The sequence below is a fragment of the Rhea americana genome, unplaced genomic scaffold (genome assembly GCF_003343005.1).
Source record: "Rhea americana isolate MKP2758 unplaced genomic scaffold, rheAme1 scaffold_215, whole genome shotgun sequence".
Taxonomy (NCBI): domain Eukaryota; kingdom Metazoa; phylum Chordata; class Aves; order Rheiformes; family Rheidae; genus Rhea; species Rhea americana.
In genome coordinates, this window is record NW_028186305.1 from 436,496 (window position 1) to 457,910 (window position 21,415).

General features: G+C 52.8%; 2 protein-coding genes across 4 annotated transcripts in view; both read right to left on the bottom strand.

Moving 5' to 3' along the window:
* Positions 1-129: 129 nt before the first annotated feature.
* CEP85 (centrosomal protein 85) lies at positions 130-13,951 on the bottom strand. 3 transcript variants are annotated; one of them, XM_085304996.1, is made up of 14 exons: positions 13,893-13,951; positions 12,008-12,080; positions 11,285-11,437; positions 8,305-9,029; positions 7,527-7,660; positions 6,574-6,691; positions 5,992-6,177; positions 5,464-5,616; positions 5,057-5,211; positions 4,452-4,572; positions 4,006-4,056; positions 3,811-3,918; positions 2,952-3,177; positions 130-2,690 (listed from the first exon to the last, which is right to left on the bottom strand). In XM_085304996.1, the coding sequence occupies exons 2-14, from the start codon at positions 12,060-12,062 to the stop codon at positions 2,527-2,529; spliced, it is 2,349 nt and encodes a 782-aa protein (XP_085161122.1). In that variant the 5' UTR covers positions 12,063-12,080; positions 13,893-13,951; the 3' UTR covers positions 130-2,526. The 3 variants fall into 3 exon arrangements, with proteins under 3 accessions (XP_085161122.1, XP_085161121.1, XP_085161123.1); XM_085304995.1 differs by lacking the exon at positions 13,893-13,951 and adding an exon at positions 13,172-13,660; XM_085304997.1 differs by lacking the exons at positions 11,285-11,437; positions 12,008-12,080; positions 13,893-13,951 and adding an exon at positions 9,412-9,631.
* A 1,429-nt stretch (positions 13,952-15,380) lies between these two features.
* Positions 15,381-21,415, bottom strand: part of CNKSR1 (connector enhancer of kinase suppressor of Ras 1) — a 7,922-nt gene continuing 1,887 nt past the window's right edge. The window contains exons 2-19 of the mRNA XM_085305129.1: positions 21,327-21,411; positions 20,900-20,941; positions 20,689-20,817; positions 20,550-20,642; positions 20,089-20,157; positions 19,635-19,754; positions 19,385-19,464; positions 18,659-19,137; positions 18,364-18,524; positions 18,036-18,066; positions 17,702-17,874; positions 17,492-17,565; positions 17,020-17,091; positions 16,819-16,892; positions 16,423-16,487; positions 16,230-16,344; positions 15,747-15,928; positions 15,381-15,668 (exon numbers count right to left, since the gene is read on the bottom strand). Coding sequence (XP_085161255.1) covers positions 15,468-15,668; positions 15,747-15,928; positions 16,230-16,344; positions 16,423-16,487; positions 16,819-16,892; positions 17,020-17,091; positions 17,492-17,565; positions 17,702-17,874; positions 18,036-18,066; positions 18,364-18,524; positions 18,659-19,137; positions 19,385-19,464; positions 19,635-19,754; positions 20,089-20,157; positions 20,550-20,642; positions 20,689-20,817; positions 20,900-20,941; positions 21,327-21,411 — 2,245 coding nt within the window. The 3' untranslated portion in view covers positions 15,381-15,467. The remainder of the gene's footprint in view (positions 15,669-15,746; positions 15,929-16,229; positions 16,345-16,422; positions 16,488-16,818; positions 16,893-17,019; positions 17,092-17,491; positions 17,566-17,701; positions 17,875-18,035; positions 18,067-18,363; positions 18,525-18,658; positions 19,138-19,384; positions 19,465-19,634; positions 19,755-20,088; positions 20,158-20,549; positions 20,643-20,688; positions 20,818-20,899; positions 20,942-21,326; positions 21,412-21,415) is intronic.

Here is a 21,415-nt window from a genome sequence, read left to right on the forward strand (position 1 = left end):
GCCGCCGCCCGCGGGGAGCCGCCGCCGCCGCCGGCCGTCCTGCGCGCCCAGGCCCGGCGCCGAGCAGCCAGCGCGGTTCCCTCCTTACTCGGCCGCCCCGCAGCTGCCCACAGAATTGCTTTGCGCAAGTGGAGCAGAGCAGCTTTATTTTATATTCAAAATATTTAGTACAAACAAGTGGGCAAGACAAACGCTTTTATAAATAGATCAGCGCTTAACTTGACAAGGGAGAACTCAACACAAGGCAGACAGTAGGGATCCGATCAAACATCAGCTGCACGAGCRACAGGACAAGGCAAGGGACATGGTCTTGCCTCCCTGTGTCCTGAACCGTAACCAAAAGCCCAAGATTTCCCCAGCATGGAGACAGGCAGACACATGTACGGCAGGTGGGACTGCCATCTTAGCCAGACAGATCTGCAAAAGGATGACATGGGAAGGTTTCTCTTCCCTGCAGGCAAGAACACACAGCCTGAGCACCACGAAAGGTGGGACTTGCTGAGGGCCCCAAAACTGACACAGCCAGCCCAGCCGCAGGACCCCACCACAGGGCCGGGGACAGAAATAGGCTCCAAATGTTGGCCGAGATGGAGTTTAACACCACAATTTTGTTTCCACAGCCAGTTCTCTGTGAGGACAGAGGGCAARTGTGTTCCCATACAGCACCTGGGAACCAGATGATCTCCCCCTTACACCCCAAAGAAAACACGGGGMAAATGGATAGTGTTAAACAGCACACTGCCAGCTTGCAGGAGAGCGCAACTTTCACAGCTAGAGCTGCTCTCCTCCCTCATGCCTAGAGGGCCCCCAAAAGCCAGGACAAATGACTTCAAGAAATAGCCTTGGCCCACATTTAACTCAGTACAAGGCAACAGCAGTCTGGGAACAGACATGCCCAGAAACAAATTCTCAAGATGCTGAGAGGGCRAGGAATAGGCTAACAGCTAGCTGTCCAACAGTGACCTGGCTACGCTCGCTCCACATGCCATGCTGGGGGTAGCTTGGGATGACATACTAATCGATCTGTTGCCACAAACACCTGTAAATCACCAGACTTTGAGGGGAAAAAAAAAAGATTTGGTCTTAATTTTTAATACGAAGGAATTACGAAAGCATCCTCACAAAGCTAGGGCTCACAACCTCGGTGTGAACCAGGAGCAACCRAATGGACAGGAGCGTTTTGGCTGTTTCATCCCCTTATTGTACAACTGACTTAGCTTGTGAGACAAAAATGAGATGACAAGCACAAAGTTTTACCGTTAGTACCAAAGCGTTGTCTCAGGCAAGCACTCAGTACTGTGCAGTCATAACCAAGATCAAAAAGGCTGTGACAAAGAATGAACCACATCCAAGGTTGATTTACTTCACAATCCAGTTATTTAACAGGGGAGTAGGGAGCTCCCAGAGAATGGGCTAGAACAAAGCCTGAGCACTCACTGCCTCACAGGCAGCAGGAAAAACTCTCAGATCCAGACCGCTGTATGATCCCGCTGCAGTTTTAAGACCGGAATAGCCTTTCCCCTAACAAGCAGCAGGCAGAGAGCCTAGCAGAGGTATGTACCTGCTGGCCTGCAGCAGGGTCCCCTGCACAGAGGCTCTCTGCAGCCCAGGCAGGGGTAAGGTACATTCAAGGCTCTGCAGGATTGTTTGCGATGRCTTTAAGGGCTGCTACAAGAAACAGAACAATTCCTCTCCCTGCCAGCAGATGCATTAGGCACAAAACAGTTTGTGGAGAGGAAGTTTCTCTAGCACATTAAGGCACTTCAGCATCCATTTACTTCCTCTGCAGTCAGATTCAAACCCACATTCAGAGTGTTTTCTCAAGGAGATGAAAGGTTTAAGGCTTCTAGGGTAACAGTGCTCAGGAGTAGCATTTTCAGAGTCTTTTAGTGTCACTTTATCACCCAAATTCTGTTGGCCACTGAAAGACTCCAGTTGCATTTACCCTGAACAACGCAGGTCCTGTTCCACAAATGGCTGCACAGGCACCCAAGCCAGACCTGTGCACATACGGATTCGACAAKCCTGTAGCACCTCGATATAATTAGCTGTAGTGTGAAATATGCAAATATCCCCTGAACACGTCTGATAATACTCTGGTCTTACTAGTCGCACAGGATCGGCATAGAGAATTTATCAGAAAGACCAGGGCATATGTTTGCTCCTGGTGTTAGTTTAAACTGTTACACTTGAATGTTCAGTGTATGACATGCCTGGAAGGCAGTTCAGAATCCATCTCCCAGACTCAGAGACCATACCAGCTCCAGCAAATACAGCACAAACACATTCCACAAGATCAAAGCTACTACAAAGCCCATCACCGAAGCCCTGAAAGATTCCAGTTAGCCAGTCAGCAGCTAAACACTTCTGGAAATAAACCCCCCAATTTCTCATGGATAAGCCACACATCTTGTACCCAAGCAATGGGATGGTAAAGTGCTGAATAAGTTTTCATTTGCAGGAGCTCTAGTCTCCTAAGTGTTTCAAGTCTTCATTTCCTGTCTTACTTTGTGGAGAGCATGTTCTTTACTGGGTGATGCAATTGTCTCCCATRTCCTGGGCATATCTGTCAGATATTGCCGTCCTTAAGTCCTCTACCTCTTTGTGAAGCTGTTTTACCTCCGTCAGTTTTTTTGCAAGTACATCAGGGCTCAGCAAGTCGTCCTTCTCCTTAGACGAGTACTGCACAGCTGTGGAGTCAGAGAAGGGAGTCACCTCAGATGTGCAATTCTGAGCAAGGGTGCCATGCATTTGCAAATGAGCCAGAAAAATCAAAACACATTGGCTTGCAACAGAGGTACTACACAACATTCAGTTATTACTGCAAGAAAGTATCAATTTTTAGAGCTTGCTAACCACAAAAAAAGATGAKAATCTTATAATATAGATATTACTTAATTCTACCCCAGCCCACCCGGAAGGTTTGCTATGCCATCGCTCTGCATACTTACAGTGAATGCCCAGAAGCAGAGAGAGATTGGGATCCTTGCCCTGAGCCCTCTGAGTCACAATGCTGTAGACAGACTGCAAATCCTGCAGGCACCTGGCCAACTCGCTGTGTAACTCCTGGGTGAGGTGGGCTGTCTCACCAGGGAGCGGCTGGGTTAGCTCTGCCTGCCGGATTCGCTCCTGAAGGGTCAGGTTCTTCTCAATGAGATCCTGGTTCTGCACAGAAAGCTGAACAAATGGCCACAGCAGATTAATGGTCACTCAGTACAAAACTATCAGCCTTAAAGCAACTTAAAGCAAATACTCAATGATAACGGGAGCACCAAGGACAGGAGGAACAGGTTTGCATAAGGCTCTCCAGACTCCAGCCAGATGAGCAGTACACAAGTGCCAGTCCTACAGGATGTGAGCAGTCAGCTTTCCTGGCTCAGACAGGAAGCACCCATGACACCGCACTGGCCGTGCCAAGGCGCAGTGCAACAGAAAAGCTTCCAGGTTGTGCACCAACCTCTCACCATGACACAGGCCATCCCTGCCCTCAGGGATTGCCATGGAGCTTAGCTTCCTTTAGGCCTCAGATTGGGGCTCAGTCCCATCCTGCAGCCCAATTTGGGCCCATGCTCACTGTGGTGCTGCCCCCCACCGGCCAGCTCGGTGTCCAGCACCACAACTGGCAGCCCAAGCCATTCGAGGCAGTCTTTCTCCTCCTTCTGAACAGAGAAGAGCTCCTTCCAAAGCACTGACAGGGCAACTGACTGGCAGGAGGCAGGATAGACTGAGCTGCTGACTGCAAATTAAGACAAAGACAATTTATCGTTCAACTGTTGTGCACTGGCACTCAAAGTGTTCCCACGCTCTGACCTCTTTCACAGCAGTTCGGAGCTGCTGCAGTGCATTCTCTCTCCTCATCGCCTCCTCTTTCAGAGCTTGGCTTGTCCCCTCTTCCTGAGCCACCTGTTCTTCCAGGCTCTGGAACCGACCACAGGAAAGAAGTAGGTCTAATTCACCTTATAAGCAAGTTATCAAGTTCTAGAGCCCTCCACAATAGCCTCTCACCTTTACTTGCAAGGACAATTGCTCCATCTTCTTCTGCTGTTTGTCTGCAATCTGAAATCAAAAGTAGAGGCCACTAAGAATAGGCTACACAGACTCTTTCAGCAATATCTCCTTCAGTAGGACAGTTTGTCCTCTCCTCCTCTCTCTCCTGCCCACTTAATGCGTAAATTACTATTTGTTTGCAGAGCATGTAGATGCCCCGATGAAAGGCATCATTAGAAGTATCAGCTGTAAAAAGACAAGAAGTTACATTCTTGTGGTTTTCCTCCCCTTTTCTGCATTCTGCAACTTTGCTTCCTCAGTTTGCAATGCCAGTAACAGCTCTTCCATGGCAATTATGACTGCCTACTAATGCAAAAGTCCTTGATTTCATTTCTTGGTGCGACCCAGTGGAAGGAAAAAAGTATGGTAACTCCACACCGCTCCCAGCTGGGAGAGCCTGTTACCTTCCTGAGGCAGTCACATTCCTTCTTCAAAGAATCATTTTCTACTTTCTGTTTCTCCCCATCATGGGCAGGGGGTCCTCTCTCTGCATTCTTTACACACTGCTGCATCTTGTCCTGCAAGCTGAAATCAGCAGAACACCATGAGAAAAGCAGCTTTATCTGGGGTGTTTCCCCCTTGTTAGCAGAAGACGTCACTGCTGCCCTGTTTGCAGGCCACCTTGCACAGCACACAGGCTGCAAAGGAGGGAGTTCCACCCCCTGACAATACCCTGCCCCTCATACTGGGGCATTTGCAGCAACACCATGATTGCGTATTACATAGTTCCACTGAGCAAGGAGCTGCAATTGAAAGCAATAACCAGAAGATACGGACAAACCTAGATGACAAATACGGGTACCCTTGCTGTCASCCACCTGGATCTGCTCCCCTACCTTCACTCTTCGCACGCAGGATTTGAACACAGTGCATTTGGTGACAACCATAACAAACCCAAGGTAACCCAGTTCTGACAGGTGGGACAGTGGCTGTGCTGACTGATGACTGTTCTAGTGCTGTGATTCCTTCAATGCTAAGATGAAGCTCCCTAAGTCCTTCAGACTTTTACCTGTGCACAGAGGAAAGAAGCTCCAGTTCTTTGCGTTTTTGGGTTTCTATCTGCATCTCTTGTTCCCTGAAGGCAGCCCGGACATCTCCAAGCTGCGTTTCCAGTGCCAACACTGTTTCCTGCAGAGCAGTGCTCTTCAGTTCGGATTCCTTCAGCTGCAACGAAGATCACAACACTTTAAAGACCTCCCAGGTGTTTCATCACACACACATTTCAACTGCAATTACAATGCAGTTTTCACTATCCATGTGACAGTTCTCAACTACAGCTCAGAATATTCCTCCTTCCAACAGGGCATACTGCAACTTCACTTGTGCAGCTGCCCAGGGGATTATCTGCAGCTGTAGAAGAGCCACATGAGCAAACATCTAAAGAGTTATCATCACTCCTGGAAAAAAAACTTTTACCCTCTGACTCTGTTTCTGGTGGTCCTCAAGAGTTGGTAGATCAGCCAGGTATCGCTCAAGAGTCTCAATTCTCTGTTGTCTCTCCCTGTTTTGCTCAGATTCCTTCTGGCATTTCTTTTTCAGATTATTAATGTGTTTGTCTCTTCCCTTTACCTGCAAAGACAGTTTAGTTTAAAACTGTTGCGTATTCTTCAGTCCTCTATACGCCCATTCATTTATCTGTCTCTACAGTACTCATCACCAAAATACAAGATCATTTTACCTCAGCAGCATTTCTACCAACTTAGCCTAACACAAGCTTTTTCTCTGGTTAAAAGAGGTATTAAAGTACTTCTAACTGCAGGAGGGAGCTTTTTTGCTTATAAACCAAAGTACTCTACAGGGAAATTAGAAGACACCTGCAATAACATCTCACCACAGAAAACTTTCATTCGCTTATGCATTATGTCAGCTTCTATATTCTTCTGTATGTTGGGGGGCTGGGGAGGGAGGAGATCTCGCCATATCTCTACAGCAATGGGATCCTACCCTTTCTTCCTGTTTCTTTAATTCCTCTGCATGTTTCTGCATAGTTTCCTTCAATGTCTCCCGGATCAGCTTAGCATCCACCTCTGCAGCAGCCAGTTTTCTCTCCAGTTCAATCTTTTCCTTACTGAGGGATTCAGTCTTCTCTGTGAACTGTGCTCGGAGAAAGGTGTTCTCCCGTTGCAGCTCCTGCAGACAGAGACAGCCTGTGAATTCTGCCCATCAAAGCTAACAGTTACAAACTGACACTAAGCAACCAACTTGTCTCAAAGCTATGTTCTCAGTCATCATAACTCCCAAATATCATTCTGCTCCTCTTACGCACTCTGGTATCTGGAATAGCTCTTGYCAGTGCTGTCAGACATTTGCATCACTAGCACAGCTTCTAAACAAAATTTAGTAGTTCAGGGCTTAAAATCTGGAGAGTCATGGAGGATCTCAGAGATCACAGATAACTGAGACCACAAACAAAGGATAATCTTAATTGTATATGGCCTTCCTAGTCAGGGAAATACCTCATGAGATACGTTAGGGCCACTGGATTCTATACGTATTTCCCAAAGATATCCCATTGCATTTGATTACCTGCATTCTCAACATATAGACATCTCCATAAGGTGCTGGACAGCCAAGCAGGGCGCTGTGAACCTGCAGTTCACTTTCCCGAACCTTCTGCTCCAACTGGGAAATGTGTTGTCTTTGCCTGTAAAAAACAGGTAACAGGCTGTTCAAGCGTAGACCTTGTTTTTAATGCTAGTAGAAAGCAATAAAATGTAAAGAGCACCACTACAACTTTTCAATTAGTACTACATGAGGAATGGTGACAATCACAACAGGAAGATAACTAACTCAGAGCTGGCCTGCAGAGAAATAGTCCAGAAGATGTCTCATTTTGCACTTTCACAGCCCTGCATAAAACTTCCTTCCCTCCTGTCCTTCAAAAAATGCTTCTCCCTCAACAGTGATTATGCTTAAAACATTCAGGCCTTGCATGCTTTGTAGTACTCTACTTTGACTGCAGAGCAGATGGATAAAAAGCTCAGACATCACAAAGCTCAAAATGAGCAAGCAGAGAAGAAATACACAGTCCAAATGCTGAAGGCAGTTTTGCATTATCACTTTTGAAAAAGCTTATGGAACACTACCACTAAGTATGAGAAGCCTTGTTTGCCAGCCCAAACTCAAAGAACAAGTTTATTATAAAGGTCTCTAAGAACTCCCCAAAAGTTCAAGCAAGCAGGCAGTAGTTTCAAGATTCYAGATACTGTGATGTGAATAGAACTTTTTATCCATTATAAAACAGGGAAAAATCATAACCAAAATTCATTTGAATTCTTCTGGATCTCACAACTGAGAGGATGAGAAGAGAGCTTGCAAAAACTGGACCATACTCAAAGGTATCTACATTCCTTATGGCAAAAAACCCTCAAATGTGTAGGAGTGAGACAAGAGCTTTCTTTCATATTTTAATAACCCTCCCTCTTCCAAAACAAAATACCCTGGAGTCCTTAACCCACACTTCAGTGTCAACSTCTCACCTGTCAATGATGAGCTCCTTCTCCTTGAGGAGGTTTTCATTGGAGTTCAAGATATTGATCCACTGGGTTGGATCAGCTGAAGGCAATGAAAGAGAATACATCGAGGGATGATGGCAGGCAGCTCCATTTTGTAACTGAAAGAGGAGACAAAATAAGGAGGGAGAGGTTTATGTTCCACAGAGGTAATTGCAACATTACTAAAGCTATTTTGCACACTGTGTGCTCATCTGCATGCCAGGACAGCTATTTCAGTCTGTGCCGATGTCCAAGAACAAGTAACTTTGCCCAAGCACAACTGGAGATTAACAATTAATTTTAGATCACTGTGCTGTCTCACTGGAAACACTTTGTCACTATTAGCATACAGCTGGTGGGAGCTGATAAATTGCCTCCATCTACTAAACTGTAGTTAATTTTATGTATTTTTTTTCAGGAATTATTATCTCTACATACAGAGTAAAATTATCCTATGAAGTAAACTGTTAACAACTTCTTGCCATATGTTTCCTTTGCAGTTCTGGTGGACAGGATATTCTACCTCTTGATCTAAACTACTGCGCAGTGCTGTAACATTATACAGGGTTGCTCTACACAAGCAGTATGACAAATGATACCTGTGACGTAGCTTGCTGTAAAAACAGATGATTAAGAGACTTTCTGCCTAAGACAAGGAGAAGTATGAGACATCTCCCACCTTGCTTCATAAGCCCACAACAATGATTCACTACTAAAAAGAGGAATGGTTTCAGACTAAACATTTACACAAGTAGCTCCCTACCTGCATTTGCTCTATTTGCAATCGCACGTTCTCCAACTGTTGCTTCCAAGCACTGAGTTCGTAGACCCTCTCATGTGGGTGCAGCGTGCAGGTTTCTTTCATCCATGCTCGGGATGGAGAAGTTACGGGTTTTGAAAAGACACTGTTGGCCTGGAGTCCTGCTGGCATCACCCTGCTCCCATTCGGCCACGTTCCATTTCGGGGCTCACAGACTCCATTAGCCCCTGCTGCTTGCTTACTCTCTGGCAGCACTTTATAATGATCCTCTGCTGCCTCAGTCGTCCCAGAGTTCAGATGGAACTTCTGGAACTTGTGCAGAGGGTCAGTGCACAAACTATCCAGAAAGAGAGACTGATTAAAGGTACGTTCTATAGCAGGGGTGTCGAACTTCCAAGCACTTTCTGTTCTCATGTGATCAGAAGCAGGATGCCAGGACTGCTCAAAACCATTTTCCCCTGAAGCCCCATAGAGATGCAAGAGATCTCCGGGGGGTACCTGAGATGTCTTCCCAGCATTAAAGTCTCCATTTCTCATGAGTCCCGAGTGTTCAGAAGCAGATCCTGGCACAGCAGGTTTTGAAGTATTCTGTGAACAGCTCTGTTCTCCTGCTGAGCAGAGCTTGGAGGGTGAGGCACCCAATGTAGAAGGCATAACATGGGCTGTTGGGATGGTCACTTGAGTTTTGATGGGCTGGAATGAGGAACCATTACTGGAGTTGCAAAAGTCTAGAGAAAGAAGTGTGATGCTTTAGTTATGATTCTGAAAATATTCTGACCTAAACCACCACTTCTCTGCTGAACAGCTTTCCTAAATAATTTTAAAAAGCAATTCTTTTCCCCTGAACGTCTCCTCCTAAGCAGCAGTAGCTGACATACAGCAGCATGACTAAGGCATATCTGTGCTCTGCCTCAAAAGAAGTTCAGGAGCCTGTTGACATTTTCCTACTATAATAAACCACAAGGAGAATCCAAGTCACAGCTCAGTACATGTTTTTAACCCTTTGTTTTTAAGCCACTCTTCTATAATATAATCTTCAATCAATAAGGTTATCTTTCTACTTGTTTAAAAATCACAGCCTTTAAATTGAATAAAAAGACTGAGACTTACTCAACTGAACACCAAGTCCTTGATTCTGTTCTGCCCGTCCCGCAGCTCAGTGGCTCTGAACTGTAACCAAAGCTAACTGGAGCCTTTACTAAGCCCATGATGAGCTTCAAACATAGCTGAACACTACATCACGAAGCAGTTGACCTTCGAACTCCTCCAGGACACTGCAGCAAAAGAGCTTTTTCTAGAGGCTGGAGTAATGGCTCTTGCCTTACTGCCACAGGAAATGAGATAGAGCACAGCACACACACAACAACGTGATTCTGCCCTGTCAGGCACACACCAAACCTGGCTACATGGAAATACAGAGTTATTCTTAGTAAGTCTCAGATTTCAATACAGCAACAGCAAGAGCTGAGAAAGGCAACATTGAAATGCCTGTTCCCTCTCCTCCTGACACATTGTACAACACATTAAATTCAGGTTTCTCCCAGATACCAAACTTGTTTTCTTCATGCCTTTGGCTAAAGGCCCATCCCCACATGATGTTTCTCTAATCCAACAACAAGACAGCAAGGTCACATTTCCACGTGTTTGTAACCTCAAAGCAGCATTGCTATAAGGAGGAATAAAAGGTTACCATTCAATTACAACAAACAAGATTCTGCAAAGACCAGCATCAAACTGCTGGAAAGCTCTCAGAATAAAGGCATAGATTCTATCTTCAAAAAATAACAAGAGAGGCAGAAAATCTCCTTAGACGTTGCTTGGCTCTGCCTAGGAACTCCTTCATATAGTGAACACCCTGCCACCAAGCAGTCACAAAACATTCACTCTGGCAAACACAGAAGAAAAAGTACAATTTGTTTTCAGCTTCTAAAGCTATAGTCCAATATCACTACGAGGAACTTGAGTTCTCTGACCAGCAAGCTACATACAGATGCTGGAGTCAGTTCCCTGAATGTGGTTAGGGTTACTGTAATGACATTTATAACTAATGTACTGACTTGAAAGTCAGTATGGTTCAGCCAACTGTCGGGCCTGCAGTTCAGCCTAAGCTTTTAGGAACAAGGCTACAACACACCAACATTCAGAAGGGCAATTTCTTAAAGAAAAGTCACCACCCTCCTGCTCTCAATGTGCAACTGGATGTTTTACTATCCTAAGAGAGGCTAGATGACACTTAAACATGCACTCTAATAATGTTTCCACAAGTCAGACTTTTCGAAAAGCCTTCTTTTCAACTCTTACGTTATTAAGAACTATAGCTCATTCAAAATGCACAGTAGAGCTTGTGAGAAGCATTAAGGTGTGAAGTGTATTGTATTAAGGAAAACACAAGCCTCCTCACTGCTGAAGGGAGAATCGGTAGTGTTCTATGTCACCTTCACAAATGAAGATGAAAATACAGGTAGAAAGGAATGCTGAGACAAGTAATTGTACATAATGTACCTTAACTGAGTGCAATGCTCAAGTCTTACTCTGTGAAAAGTACATAGCTTTAGCACAGGTAAGACATGTGCAAATGACACTGATTTGAATTCTCTAGAGGCACCTATAAATTATTTCTTAAAAAAAAACACCAAACAGACTTGCTGATAAATCACTGGTATGTCAATATTAAAACAGCAGGTCACTAAGATGCCTCTTTTAGTTGGTTAAAAATGCTTACTACAGTTAAAATGTATTTTAACTGAACCGTAGGTTAGAGAAACAGCAAGTCCCTTGGTCACTTGCTTATATATTAGGCAACATATCTATGTATTGAGGCACTGGTTTTGAAATGGTTTCAAAACATCATTACAAATTCCACTCTCTTTGAGTTTCACATTTGGGGGTTCAATAACACTGGGCTATTTAATGGTTTGTTGGTCTTTCAAAGAAAATGTAAAATCTTTCAATGTTACTGCATGATAATGTGTTCATAACTCACCTTCTGTGCTGTCTGAGCAGGAGGTCCCAATGCCCGCGTCCCCGCTGTCAGCCACGCTGGAACAGCGACTGATGCGACTCTGGAACTTTGCAGACAACATAGGTGTTTTCCAGTCAGTCTCCATGAAATGACTCTTCTGACTGGCACTGGGGTCTAGAGAGAAAGTCCGTGATATTTATGTTTTAGCCACCAAGTCTAAAGCTACCTCCTGCTGCTGAAAAGCCTTTTACTGCACCTAATTAATCCATAAATAATTATTCTTTCTACCTAGAAACAAACTGATCCTTAGTGGACTCTCCATACTGTTGCTCAGGAAATCTTTCCTTTTGCAAAAGGGAATGGTAGCAAATATAGAGAAATAGCAGGAGACTGAAAGTCAGTCTTCTTAYGGAAGTCAGGATGCAAGAGCAGTGAATTATACTCCTACTGACAAGTTGGGTGATATTACACTAAACTGGTGCTCTAGTACTTGAAAGAGCAGCAGCAATGTTGGCACACAGCAGTACTGGTAATGGCAGAGACACGTTTTCATATTAACCTTTAAAAACGTCTTCCAATTTATCAGCTATCATTCAAGAGACATATCCACTAGCAAGTGATGCTCTGCCTCTGGATACTCATGCAATTTTATTATTTTGCAGGAATAAGACTCCCCTCTCACTGCTATAAAAGCCTTTAGGGGGGAAAAAAAAAGCATGGCTTTGAAGAAAAGACTGTCCTTACCCAATGGATTGATCTGCTGGAGCCTCAGGTCTGGATGTTTCTCAAGAGCAGCCATCTTACCTGTTCCAATCAGCTAGAGTACAGTAAATAAAAAACATATTTTAAATCAGTATAAACCAAACCCTGTTGCCACTAACCAAGCAAAGAGTAGACATGGATCAGCTAGCCTTCATTCAAGAGACTCATCTTAATACAGTGTTTCTTATTTACTTAGCCTCTCCTCCTGAAGCTACCTCCGTTCCATCCCTGCAAGATGCAAACTTAAAAGTATTTAATACTGAAATCAATACTTAAGAAAGGTGCAGTTATTGTAGGTTTTCTTCATGTCTGAGAAATAAGAAGAGTTCCTGTTTGTAACATTCTTCAGGTACGCAGCTGTTCAGCAGAACCTTTCAACTGGGGCATGCGTTATACTCATTATAGTTATTTATAGAGCAGCAGTCGCCATGGTATCTACATATTGCCTCTATGTCTATAGAGGCTAAAAAATTCCCTTTAAAATTCTTAACATTAAAACAGTTCATTTCTGCCCTCTGTAGAGGTCACTGGGCAACTACATCCAGAAATACAGTAATTCAAAACAGCATTTTTGTACCATAAATGGCAATCATTATCTATCTAGAGCTTTGGTTTACTTTATCTGCTTATTAAAGTACCTCAGGCAGGGAATTTTCTGCCTCGTATGTGAATATAATTTACAGTTCTCAGTCTTTACTGTGAAAATTCAAAGCCTCTCTCCTCTTCACCAGTCAAACACCAAATGCTCATTTGCCAGCTCTTTCGAAGCCATGCATACTTAAAAAACATATATACGCTGATGTTACAACAGCCACAAGATTAAACATTAGGAATGTAATCGGATAGGGAATTAACCTGTAGTGGCATTTTACTCATATAGCAAGGCAGTAAGATATAGCTTTTAGCTAAATACAGGGTTTGTTATGTTTTTATTTAGGTATGTTTCTGAAATCACCAAGACTAAATCTCAGTCTCCAACACTTACAGCCAACCAGTTTTACCAGGGAAATTCAAGGGTACACTGTTGAAGTAGAAGAGACAAAACAACCAAGGCATTCACCTCTTGCGCAGCACCACCACCCTCTCACAAAAACCCACCGCCCCCTTTCGACAGCATGCACACTATCCTTTAAACCAGCCGCTTACAGTAGTGGGCATAAGGCAAATCCTGCAGACAGTACGGGAAGGGACACGTTCACGTGCAAAATGAAAGAAACCAGGGAGGAAAAGGAAGGGGAAAGATGGATCGCGAAGAGAAGGGGAGTAGGGGTACACTGATGTAGAGGAAGAGTGTGGAGAGATATGGTATGACCACAGGAGGCTGGGGCGGAGGTGGGGGCAGTGACTCATGCCTACGGGAGGTTATTTGCTCCTAGGAAAGGGATGATTTGGCCTAAGGGGCTGAGGAGAACAATGATTTGGTGCGAGAGGGAGGAGAGGAGGCAGTTTAGTCTCGAGGGGAGGGCAGCCTGACCCCAGGGAGGGGACGGTGAATGGTCCCTGAGGGGGAGGAGAGGGACCCTAGGGGCTCGGGGGGATTGGAAGGGGGGGGGACTGGTCCGTGGAGAACGGGCGGGACCCCAAGGGCTAGGAGGAAGGAGAGCGATTTGCCCCTAGGGGCCGGCTGGACCCCACTGGCCTGGGAAAGGCGGAGCCCAAAGCGCAGCCTCTGGTCCCGGTGAGGGGAGAGGCGCTGACTTGCCCAGGGCAGGGGTGAAAAACGGCCTCAAGGGGCTGAAGGGGGGGAGTAAAAAAAACACCGGGAGGAGCTCTGCCTCGAGACAGAGCCCGTCCCCCGAGGCAGGCGGGCCCGCTCGGCTCGGCTCGGCTCGGCCCGGCCCGGCCCGGCCCGGCCCGGCTCCCTCACCTGGCTCCGCCGCAGCGCTCGCGCTGCCCCCGCGCGCCGCGACCGTTACAGCCGCGCGGGGCGGGGGGGAAGGGGACTGGGGAGGGGGAGGCACCCTCCCCTCGCCCGCAGCCTATCGCGCGCGCCGGCCCCTCCCACCCCGCTCTCTCATTGGCTCGCTGGCAATGCCCATCCCCGCCCCAGAGCTTCGCCGGGGCAGCGACGGCTTCTGGGAGAGGAATACTGTCTGCAGCCGCGACCCGTAGGGCTCGTGGGTGGGAGGCTGCTTGAAAGAGCGGCGCGAGCAGTGTTGCCCCTCGCTAAGCCACGCCCCACTCCCTGAGACCACGCCCCCCGCCGCTTGGCCGCGCCCCGCTCCCTGGCTCCTCCCCCCCGCGCCTGCGCAGTGCCGCGCCCGGCGCTGCAGGAGGGAAGATGGAGGCGGCGGAGCTCTGCCTCAGCCCCACGCTCGCCCCACACGTTGCCCCACACGGTTCCTCACGCGTTTTCCCACACGTTGCCCCACACGGTTCCTCACGCGTTTTCCCACACGTTGCCCCACACGGTTCCTCACGCGTCTTCCCACACGTTGCGCCACACGGTTCCTCACGCATCTTCCCACACGTTGCCCCACACGGTTCCCCGCGCGCTCCCCCTGCCCCAGCTCGCCGTGCCGGGTTGGCCGCACTCCCTCACGCCTCAGCCCGGCGAGGCCTGCGCTGCCCTCGGCCTGCCGCGGGGTCTCCGACCCTCTCGCTCGGAGAGGYGGCGGCGGCGGCGCTGGGGGTGGCCCCCGTGGGCTGGGAGCTGCTGTGGGTGGCACGGCTACCCCACAACGCCTCCTTCAGCGAGGGCCGCTGGCGGAGCTGTGGCACGTCTGTGAGGGGTAGGGGGGCACGGAGGAGGGGCGGCTCAAGCTCCCGCTGCCCCCTAGGAGCTCCATGAAGCCCAGGAGGCGACCTTCCCCATTTCATCGCCCTCCCCGGCTCCYGCAGTGCTGCCGAAGCCTGTCCCTGTCCCCCTGGAGCTGGCTCACCTCACGGGAGAGCAGAGCAGGATGTGGAGGATGGAGGGATGCCCCAGGCCCAGGAGGACAGAGGAGGAAGGTGGTGCATGGCATTGCAGGGGCTGGCTGTCATCATAGGGACATTTCATAGAGAACAAAACATAATCAGGCTTCATTGACATAGTTTTATTTACAGCAGAAGGGACCCAGGCCTGGCCAAYTGCAGGCACCATGCTGGCAGACGAGTCAGGGGCGTGAGGGCCACGTTCCTCCAGGAAAAGGCCCTTGTTGCCAGTGTGGATCCAAGACAAAATGTCCTTGAAGAAAGCAAGACTCCATGCTGTCTCAGCAATGTCTTGTTTCAACGAGTGGAGAGGTAGCAGAAGCCACTTCTCACACAAAAGTCCATACTCAAGTCTCTGCCTTCAAAAATGACACAAACCCCTCCTGCTGCACAACTATCCCATGCCATGGGACCAGCTGGGACAGGCAGAGCATCCTCTTTGCTCCTGCAGCACGGTGTTTTTTCATGGGAGAGATGTGTGCTGGAGATGTCCAGCCAGGAAGGAGTGGCAGGTCTTGGTGAGATGTCACGGTTCGGCTGCTTCTTGCAGCGGGCTGGGCTCRGCCCCAAGCCCCCCGTCGAGGTCCTGGCCCTGCTGACGCACCCACCACTCCCGCAGCTCCTGGTACAGGTCCTGGTGCTCTTCCTTCCAGCTTGTGAACTTCTCTGAGGTGAGCGCAGCATCGCTGAGCAGCTGCTCCAGGACYTGCAGCTCTGTGAGCTTTGCCTGCAGAGAGCAAAGGAGTGTTTTGGGGACGCCAAGCGTGGCCCAAGGCAGGGGCTGGAGAGGACTGGGGGCTCCCACCTTGAGTGTGCTCTGCAGGGCCCGCACCAGGTGCACCTTCTCGTTGATGAGGGGGTTCTTGTTGCGCTTGATGAAGGATTTGCGGTACTGCTCCTCCGTCAGGAACCGCTGCCTCCCRATGAGGGACACCCCGCCCTGCTTCAGGCCCTGCATCAGGCTCTCGAGATCCTCCCCGGAGGAGTCTAGGTGGTGAGAGCGGGGCACCACAGCATGGGAACCACCCTGACCACCCGCAGGGTTGCCCTGCCTGAAACCCTGTCCCACGAGCATCCCAAACCCAAAGGGGAGACTGGGCCATAGATCAAAATGAGGCTGAAGACACCATAATGTATGTCCCAACAGGCCTGCAAGGAGTCGAGTTAACCTCCCCACACCACACACAAACACACRCACACACAAAAGGGTGGCCATGAGTTTGCTCAATGAGGACAGGGCTCCATCCACTGCAGGGCACAGACCACCCCAAGCACCCCCAGCACCTACCCATGGGTGAGCAGGGCCGGGGGCTGCCCTGGGGGCTGCTGGCTGCACTGCTGGGTTCACCACTGGCTAGGAAGAGCTGGGCTTTCTCTGGGGCATTTTGCAGCTTTCTCTTTGGCTAGAGAAGAGATGGAGCAGAAGGTGAGATGAGGTTCTCCCTTCCCCAGGATGTCCCCTTTCCAGCAGGGCCACTTACGGAATCGCAGCCGTGCCTGGGAGAGTCATCATCCGGGTCCTCAGCTTCCGTCTCGCTGTAGCAGTCTGGAGGCAATGAGGGAGGACGGTGGGACTGGAGGGGAGCAGGAAACCCCGGCCTCATCCCCGCAGTGGGGCAGGGGCCAGGCTGCCCCTCAGCCCTCCCAGGTTAAGCATCRCTACCCCATCCCTCCCCCCAACCTCTCCTAGCTGGAGAGGCAGTTCCTGTGCTTTTCTCCCAGGTCATGGGCAAAGCTCCTAGTACCCCCATGCAGGCACCCAACCGCGAGGAATTGCTGCCATGTGGACACCCTGGGCCCCYCAGCTCCCCACATCCCTGGGATGAACTGACCCCTTCTCCCAACTCATGGCATGTCCCGGAAAAGGCTGAGCCTACCTTCCTCCTTCTGTGGGACAGACTGGTGGGCCAGCGTGTACTTCGTTTTGGCCGTTATCAGATGACTGACCCACCTGGGGAGAAGAAAGACGGATGGACGGTCAGAGCCAGCCTGCTCCCCACTGCAGTCTGAGCCGCTGCAAGCTGAGGGCTGTTTATCTGGCCCATGCCTGTGGCAGGACTAGCATGAGCCTTACTCACATGCTCAAATCAGCGAGTGTTTCTGCAGCGAAGATGAAGGGCTTGTACTTCTCATGGGAGAGCTGGAAAACACTGGAAGAGCAAGGGGGCAGCTGTGCTTGCTGCTGCTTCTCCGGGGTCACTGGTGACCATAGGCAGCCCTAAGTCCCCTTYCTGCCTGCCTCATGCCAGCAGCCTTTTCTTTCCCAATCCAGCCCGCAGGTTTGGGCTACCATTTTCCCTGGTGTCAGAGATGCTCTGGATACAGCCTGTCCTTGGCCACATCTCAAATAACGCCAGGAAGGCGATGCACATCCCGCACCGCAACATAGCCAGTCCTACCARTGCAACCACGACCCCTCCAGTGCTGCGCTGGGATGGGCAGGTGGCACCTGGCAGGGTTTGCCAGCAAAGCCCCTCGGAGAGCATCTGCCCGCACCGCCACAAGGTCTGTGGCAAGATGGCCAAGAGAACGGCCRTGACATCCACTCACTATTTCTTCTTCTGCTCCCGCGTGCTTTCCAGATCGTAAGTGGCCATGTTGATGAGACCCGCAGCCTTCTCATCCTGTTGGGGAAACACAGCAAGGTCCACCACCGTGCACTGCTCTCTGGCTTGGAGAAACTGCCTGGCCCCACACGTATCTCCCAGTCGTCCAGGGTCCAGCCAAAAGGAGTGAGGACGCCCAGCGGGCTCCACTCACGTTGGGGTGGTTGTACCAGTAGAGCGTGTGGCCTTTCAGCACGAACCAGCAACGCTTCCACTTCTGGGCCATGAAGCCCACGTGGTCCTTCTTCTTCAGGAGCCAGCCATCGCAGTCCACCCGGCCCAGGTCCCGGCACGAGACCCGCCGGCGGCTCAGCCTGGTCGCCACTCCTGCGGGAGGCAGGAGAGGTGGTGCCCAGCGCTGGCGGGCAGCCCCCGGCCCTCGCTCCACCGCCTCTCCAGGGACGGGCGGCAGCTGCCCCAGGGCCCCAGGGGACCTTTCTGCTCCGCTCCGGGGCCACGCAGCATTTCGAAGGGTTTGAGGAGCTCACCTTTGGTTCTGCAGCACGTTTTGGGGCTGCCCTGGGTGGGGAGATGGAGGCGATTAGAGGTGATGGGGCAGGCACRGGGCAGCACAGCATTAGCCCAGCCCCAGGTGCAGCCGAGACCCCAACCCCGAGCTGTGCCCACCACCCTGTGGGTCCCCCCTCATCTGGCTGCTTTGCAAATCCTGCAGCATCGAGCTCAGCAGCTTAACGAACCCCCAGATGAGGGTTTTGCCTCTTGGCTCAGGCCAGACACGATGCCCATCCTGTTCCCATCCCCAGCCCTGCCGGAGACCCCCCCGGTTTGGCACTGCTCCGCTTTTCCGGGTCTCACCTCACTGGGGAGCTGGCTGGGCTGGGCGCCCCGACTGCCGGCCCCGCTCCCGGCGGCTCCCGGGGGGCCGAGCTCCACGGGGCTGGCGGCAGCGAGGGCGCCCGGCGAGCGTGGGCTGGCCGGCGGCACGCTTCTCCCCGCCGCCGCGTCCTCCGAGGCACCTGCGGAGAGCGAGCCCGGAGCGCTCAGCCTCCCCCGACCCGGCCGAGCTGCCCTTTCTCCGCTCCATGGGTCGGATCCGTACCCCGGACGGAGAAACCGCTCTTTCTCCGGACGCCCTCCCACCGCTCCTTACCGTCTCCGAGCGCTCCCAGGTCCCCGACGTCCTGGCCGGGCAGGCTGCAGTCTCGCTCCTCCTCCTCCTCCTCGTCGGTAGTGGGGTCCAGTGCCAAGTCAGGCCCCAATTCCCAGTCGGCAGCCGTGCTGTAGGGAACAGGGATCCCTCGGGGTAAAAATCCCCTCCTGTCGGGGCCGGTCCAGCGGCCGCGGAGGTGCCGGCGCCAGGTCACGCGCCGCCAGCCCAGCTCGCAGGTCGCTCGGGCACGGGCGTTTCTCCCTCCCCGGAAAAGCAGGGGAGGAGGGAGAGCAGCGGCGCGGAGCAGCGGCGAGGCACCGGCTAAACCAGCCCCTCTGCTTTTTTGCCCCCCTGGGGAAATCAAGGCACCATCCGGCGCCTCCAGCCGGGGTCGGGCCGTTTGCCTCGGACAGAAGCGCCGGCAGCAGGCGCCGGCTCTGCGAACGCCTTTCCATTCTGGGAGAGGAGCAGGGTCATTTCTAAATATAGTCCCAATCCCCATTAAAATGTTACCAAGTGACTTAATTACAAACAGAGCCTTTTTTTTTTTTTTCCTTAAGACTCTTGGCAGCTTCTCCGGGCGCTTGCACGAGCGTCACTCTCTGCCGCGGTGCTCCCAGCCCGGGCTCTCCACCCGGCSCCGGCTGGGAACGGGCTGCGGATGCTCCCAAGCACCCGCTGGCTTTGCAAGGCTGGCGTTTCCCGGGCGCGAGGCTCGGGGCTCACCCGGAGCTCAGCGACGAGGGGCTGCCGGGGCGCTCGCTGCTCTCGGCGCCGGYCGGATCCGCAGCCTCCGAGCAGGCTCCCTGCAGGACGGTGCGTCAGTCCCAGCCTGCGCCCCGCCGGCACGTCCCGCTTGGGGACGTTCCCCCGGCGCTTCTAGGTGGGAGCTGCCCAGCTCCGAGCATCCCTGCCCGCCTCCCAGCACCACCCAGTCCAGCACTGGGGCTGTACTGGGAGCGCTGGGATCGCTCACCGGCTGCCTGGCAGCCTGGGGGGAGCCGGGGAGGCTGAGGGGGATCTTCTTCAGCACCAGCGTGGCCCCRCTCGGCTTCTCCAGCAGCTTCTTCTCCAGATTGGCACGTGTCCAGCCCACCTGCAAACAGCACCGGCCACCGGCGCTCAGCACCGGTGCTCAGCACTGGGGAGCTTGCGGCCCCCCTTCAGGCTCCCGCTGTGCAGAGGACACGTTTCCAACAGCTCCTCTGCGGATGCATCCCTGCACCCTGCAAAGCAGCCGCTCCGGGAGAGGCGCGGAGCGAGGCAGGCRGCAGGAGCGATGCTTTCTAGGAGACCCGGCGACGCAGGGGCTCCCTGGCCAAAATTTCCCTGCCCGGAAATCGGCGCCCTCTGGCAGCCGGGGGGGGGGGGGTTGGTACCCCCCGATCCCGGCCACGGCGCTGCCACGGTCCCGAAGCCGCCGGACTCACCACGACCTGCTCGTTGACCTGCACGATCTCGTCTCCGGGCAGGACGGGGGAGCCGCGCTCGGGCAGCGCCTGCGGGCAGAGGGAGGTGGCGGGAGCGGGCGCCGCAGCGGCTGCCCCCCGGGAAGCGCCCGAGGCGCCCGCGCCGCCCCCCGGGCCACGGCTGGGCTAAATCAGCGGGGCTTTGCAAAGCGGGGGTTAAACATTAACCGGCCGGGCTGACCTTTTGGGCAACGGGCAGCCGGCAGGAGCCGGGCAGGGGCTGGTGGGACCACGGAGCGGGGCTCCCGCTGCAGCCCTGGCCGCGCTCACCCACGAGACGAGCTGCCCGGGCTCAGCCGGGCCAGGGGGCCGGACGGGGGGGCTCGAAGTGGCGCGCGGGATCCCGCCTGCCAGGGCACACCTGGGGCAGGCAATATTGCGGCACGGGGGACGGGCAGGACCGGGAGCAGCCCCCAGCTCACCTCCGAGGCCGTCCCGGATAYGAAGTGCTGGCCGGAGCTGGTGGACATGATCTCCAGGTCCTGCGGAGAGGGGATGGAGAAGGGARCCGTGAGCGGGGCGGCGGGGAGAGCGGGGGGCCGCGGGCGCCGGGGCACTCACCAGCGCGGCGGCGGCGGCGGGGGGCAGAGCCGGCGCCAGCTCCACGCGCTGCAGCACGGCCGTGCAGTCCAGCAGCGCCRCGGGGCTGCAGCCCACGATGCCCTCGCAGATGCCCACGATGTGCTGGCACTGGGGGCGACAGAGCGAGGCTGAGCGTGGCCGGGGAGGGGGCCAGGGTGCCGCCCCGCCGCCGCCCACCGCCAGCACTTACGATGGGCAGGATCCGGCCGGCCCTCCCGTCGGCCGGGCAGTCCTAGGAGGAGAGTGGGGCTGAGCGCGAGGGCCGGCGCTCAGCTCCGGACAGCACCCAAGGGCCCAGCCTGGGGCTGCCTACGGGTGGCTGCACCCCTCTCCGGCGCCAGCGCGTTTGGGGATCGCCCGTGCCTCCTCTTCCTCCTCGCGGGAGCCCGCCGGAGCCCCTTTCTCGGGGCAGCCTGGGCCGTGCCGGCACCATCCCGGCTGGGCTCCCCGCGGGAAAACCGCGCTCCTGGGGGATAACAGCCCCCGCGACCCCCCRGCCCGTGCCGCGTCCCCCCATCGCCCCGGGAGCTGTGGCAGCTCTTGCACGCAGAGGCTGCGGGTGCGCGCCGAGCCCATCCCCGGGGTGTCGGGGCGGCGCGGCCGGCCGCGGCGCTCACCCCCTGCAGCGCCTCCACCAGCTCGGCGCAGAGGTGGACGATGTCGCGGCTGGCCGAGTAGTCGTTCAGGGTTGAGAAGAGGTACCTGG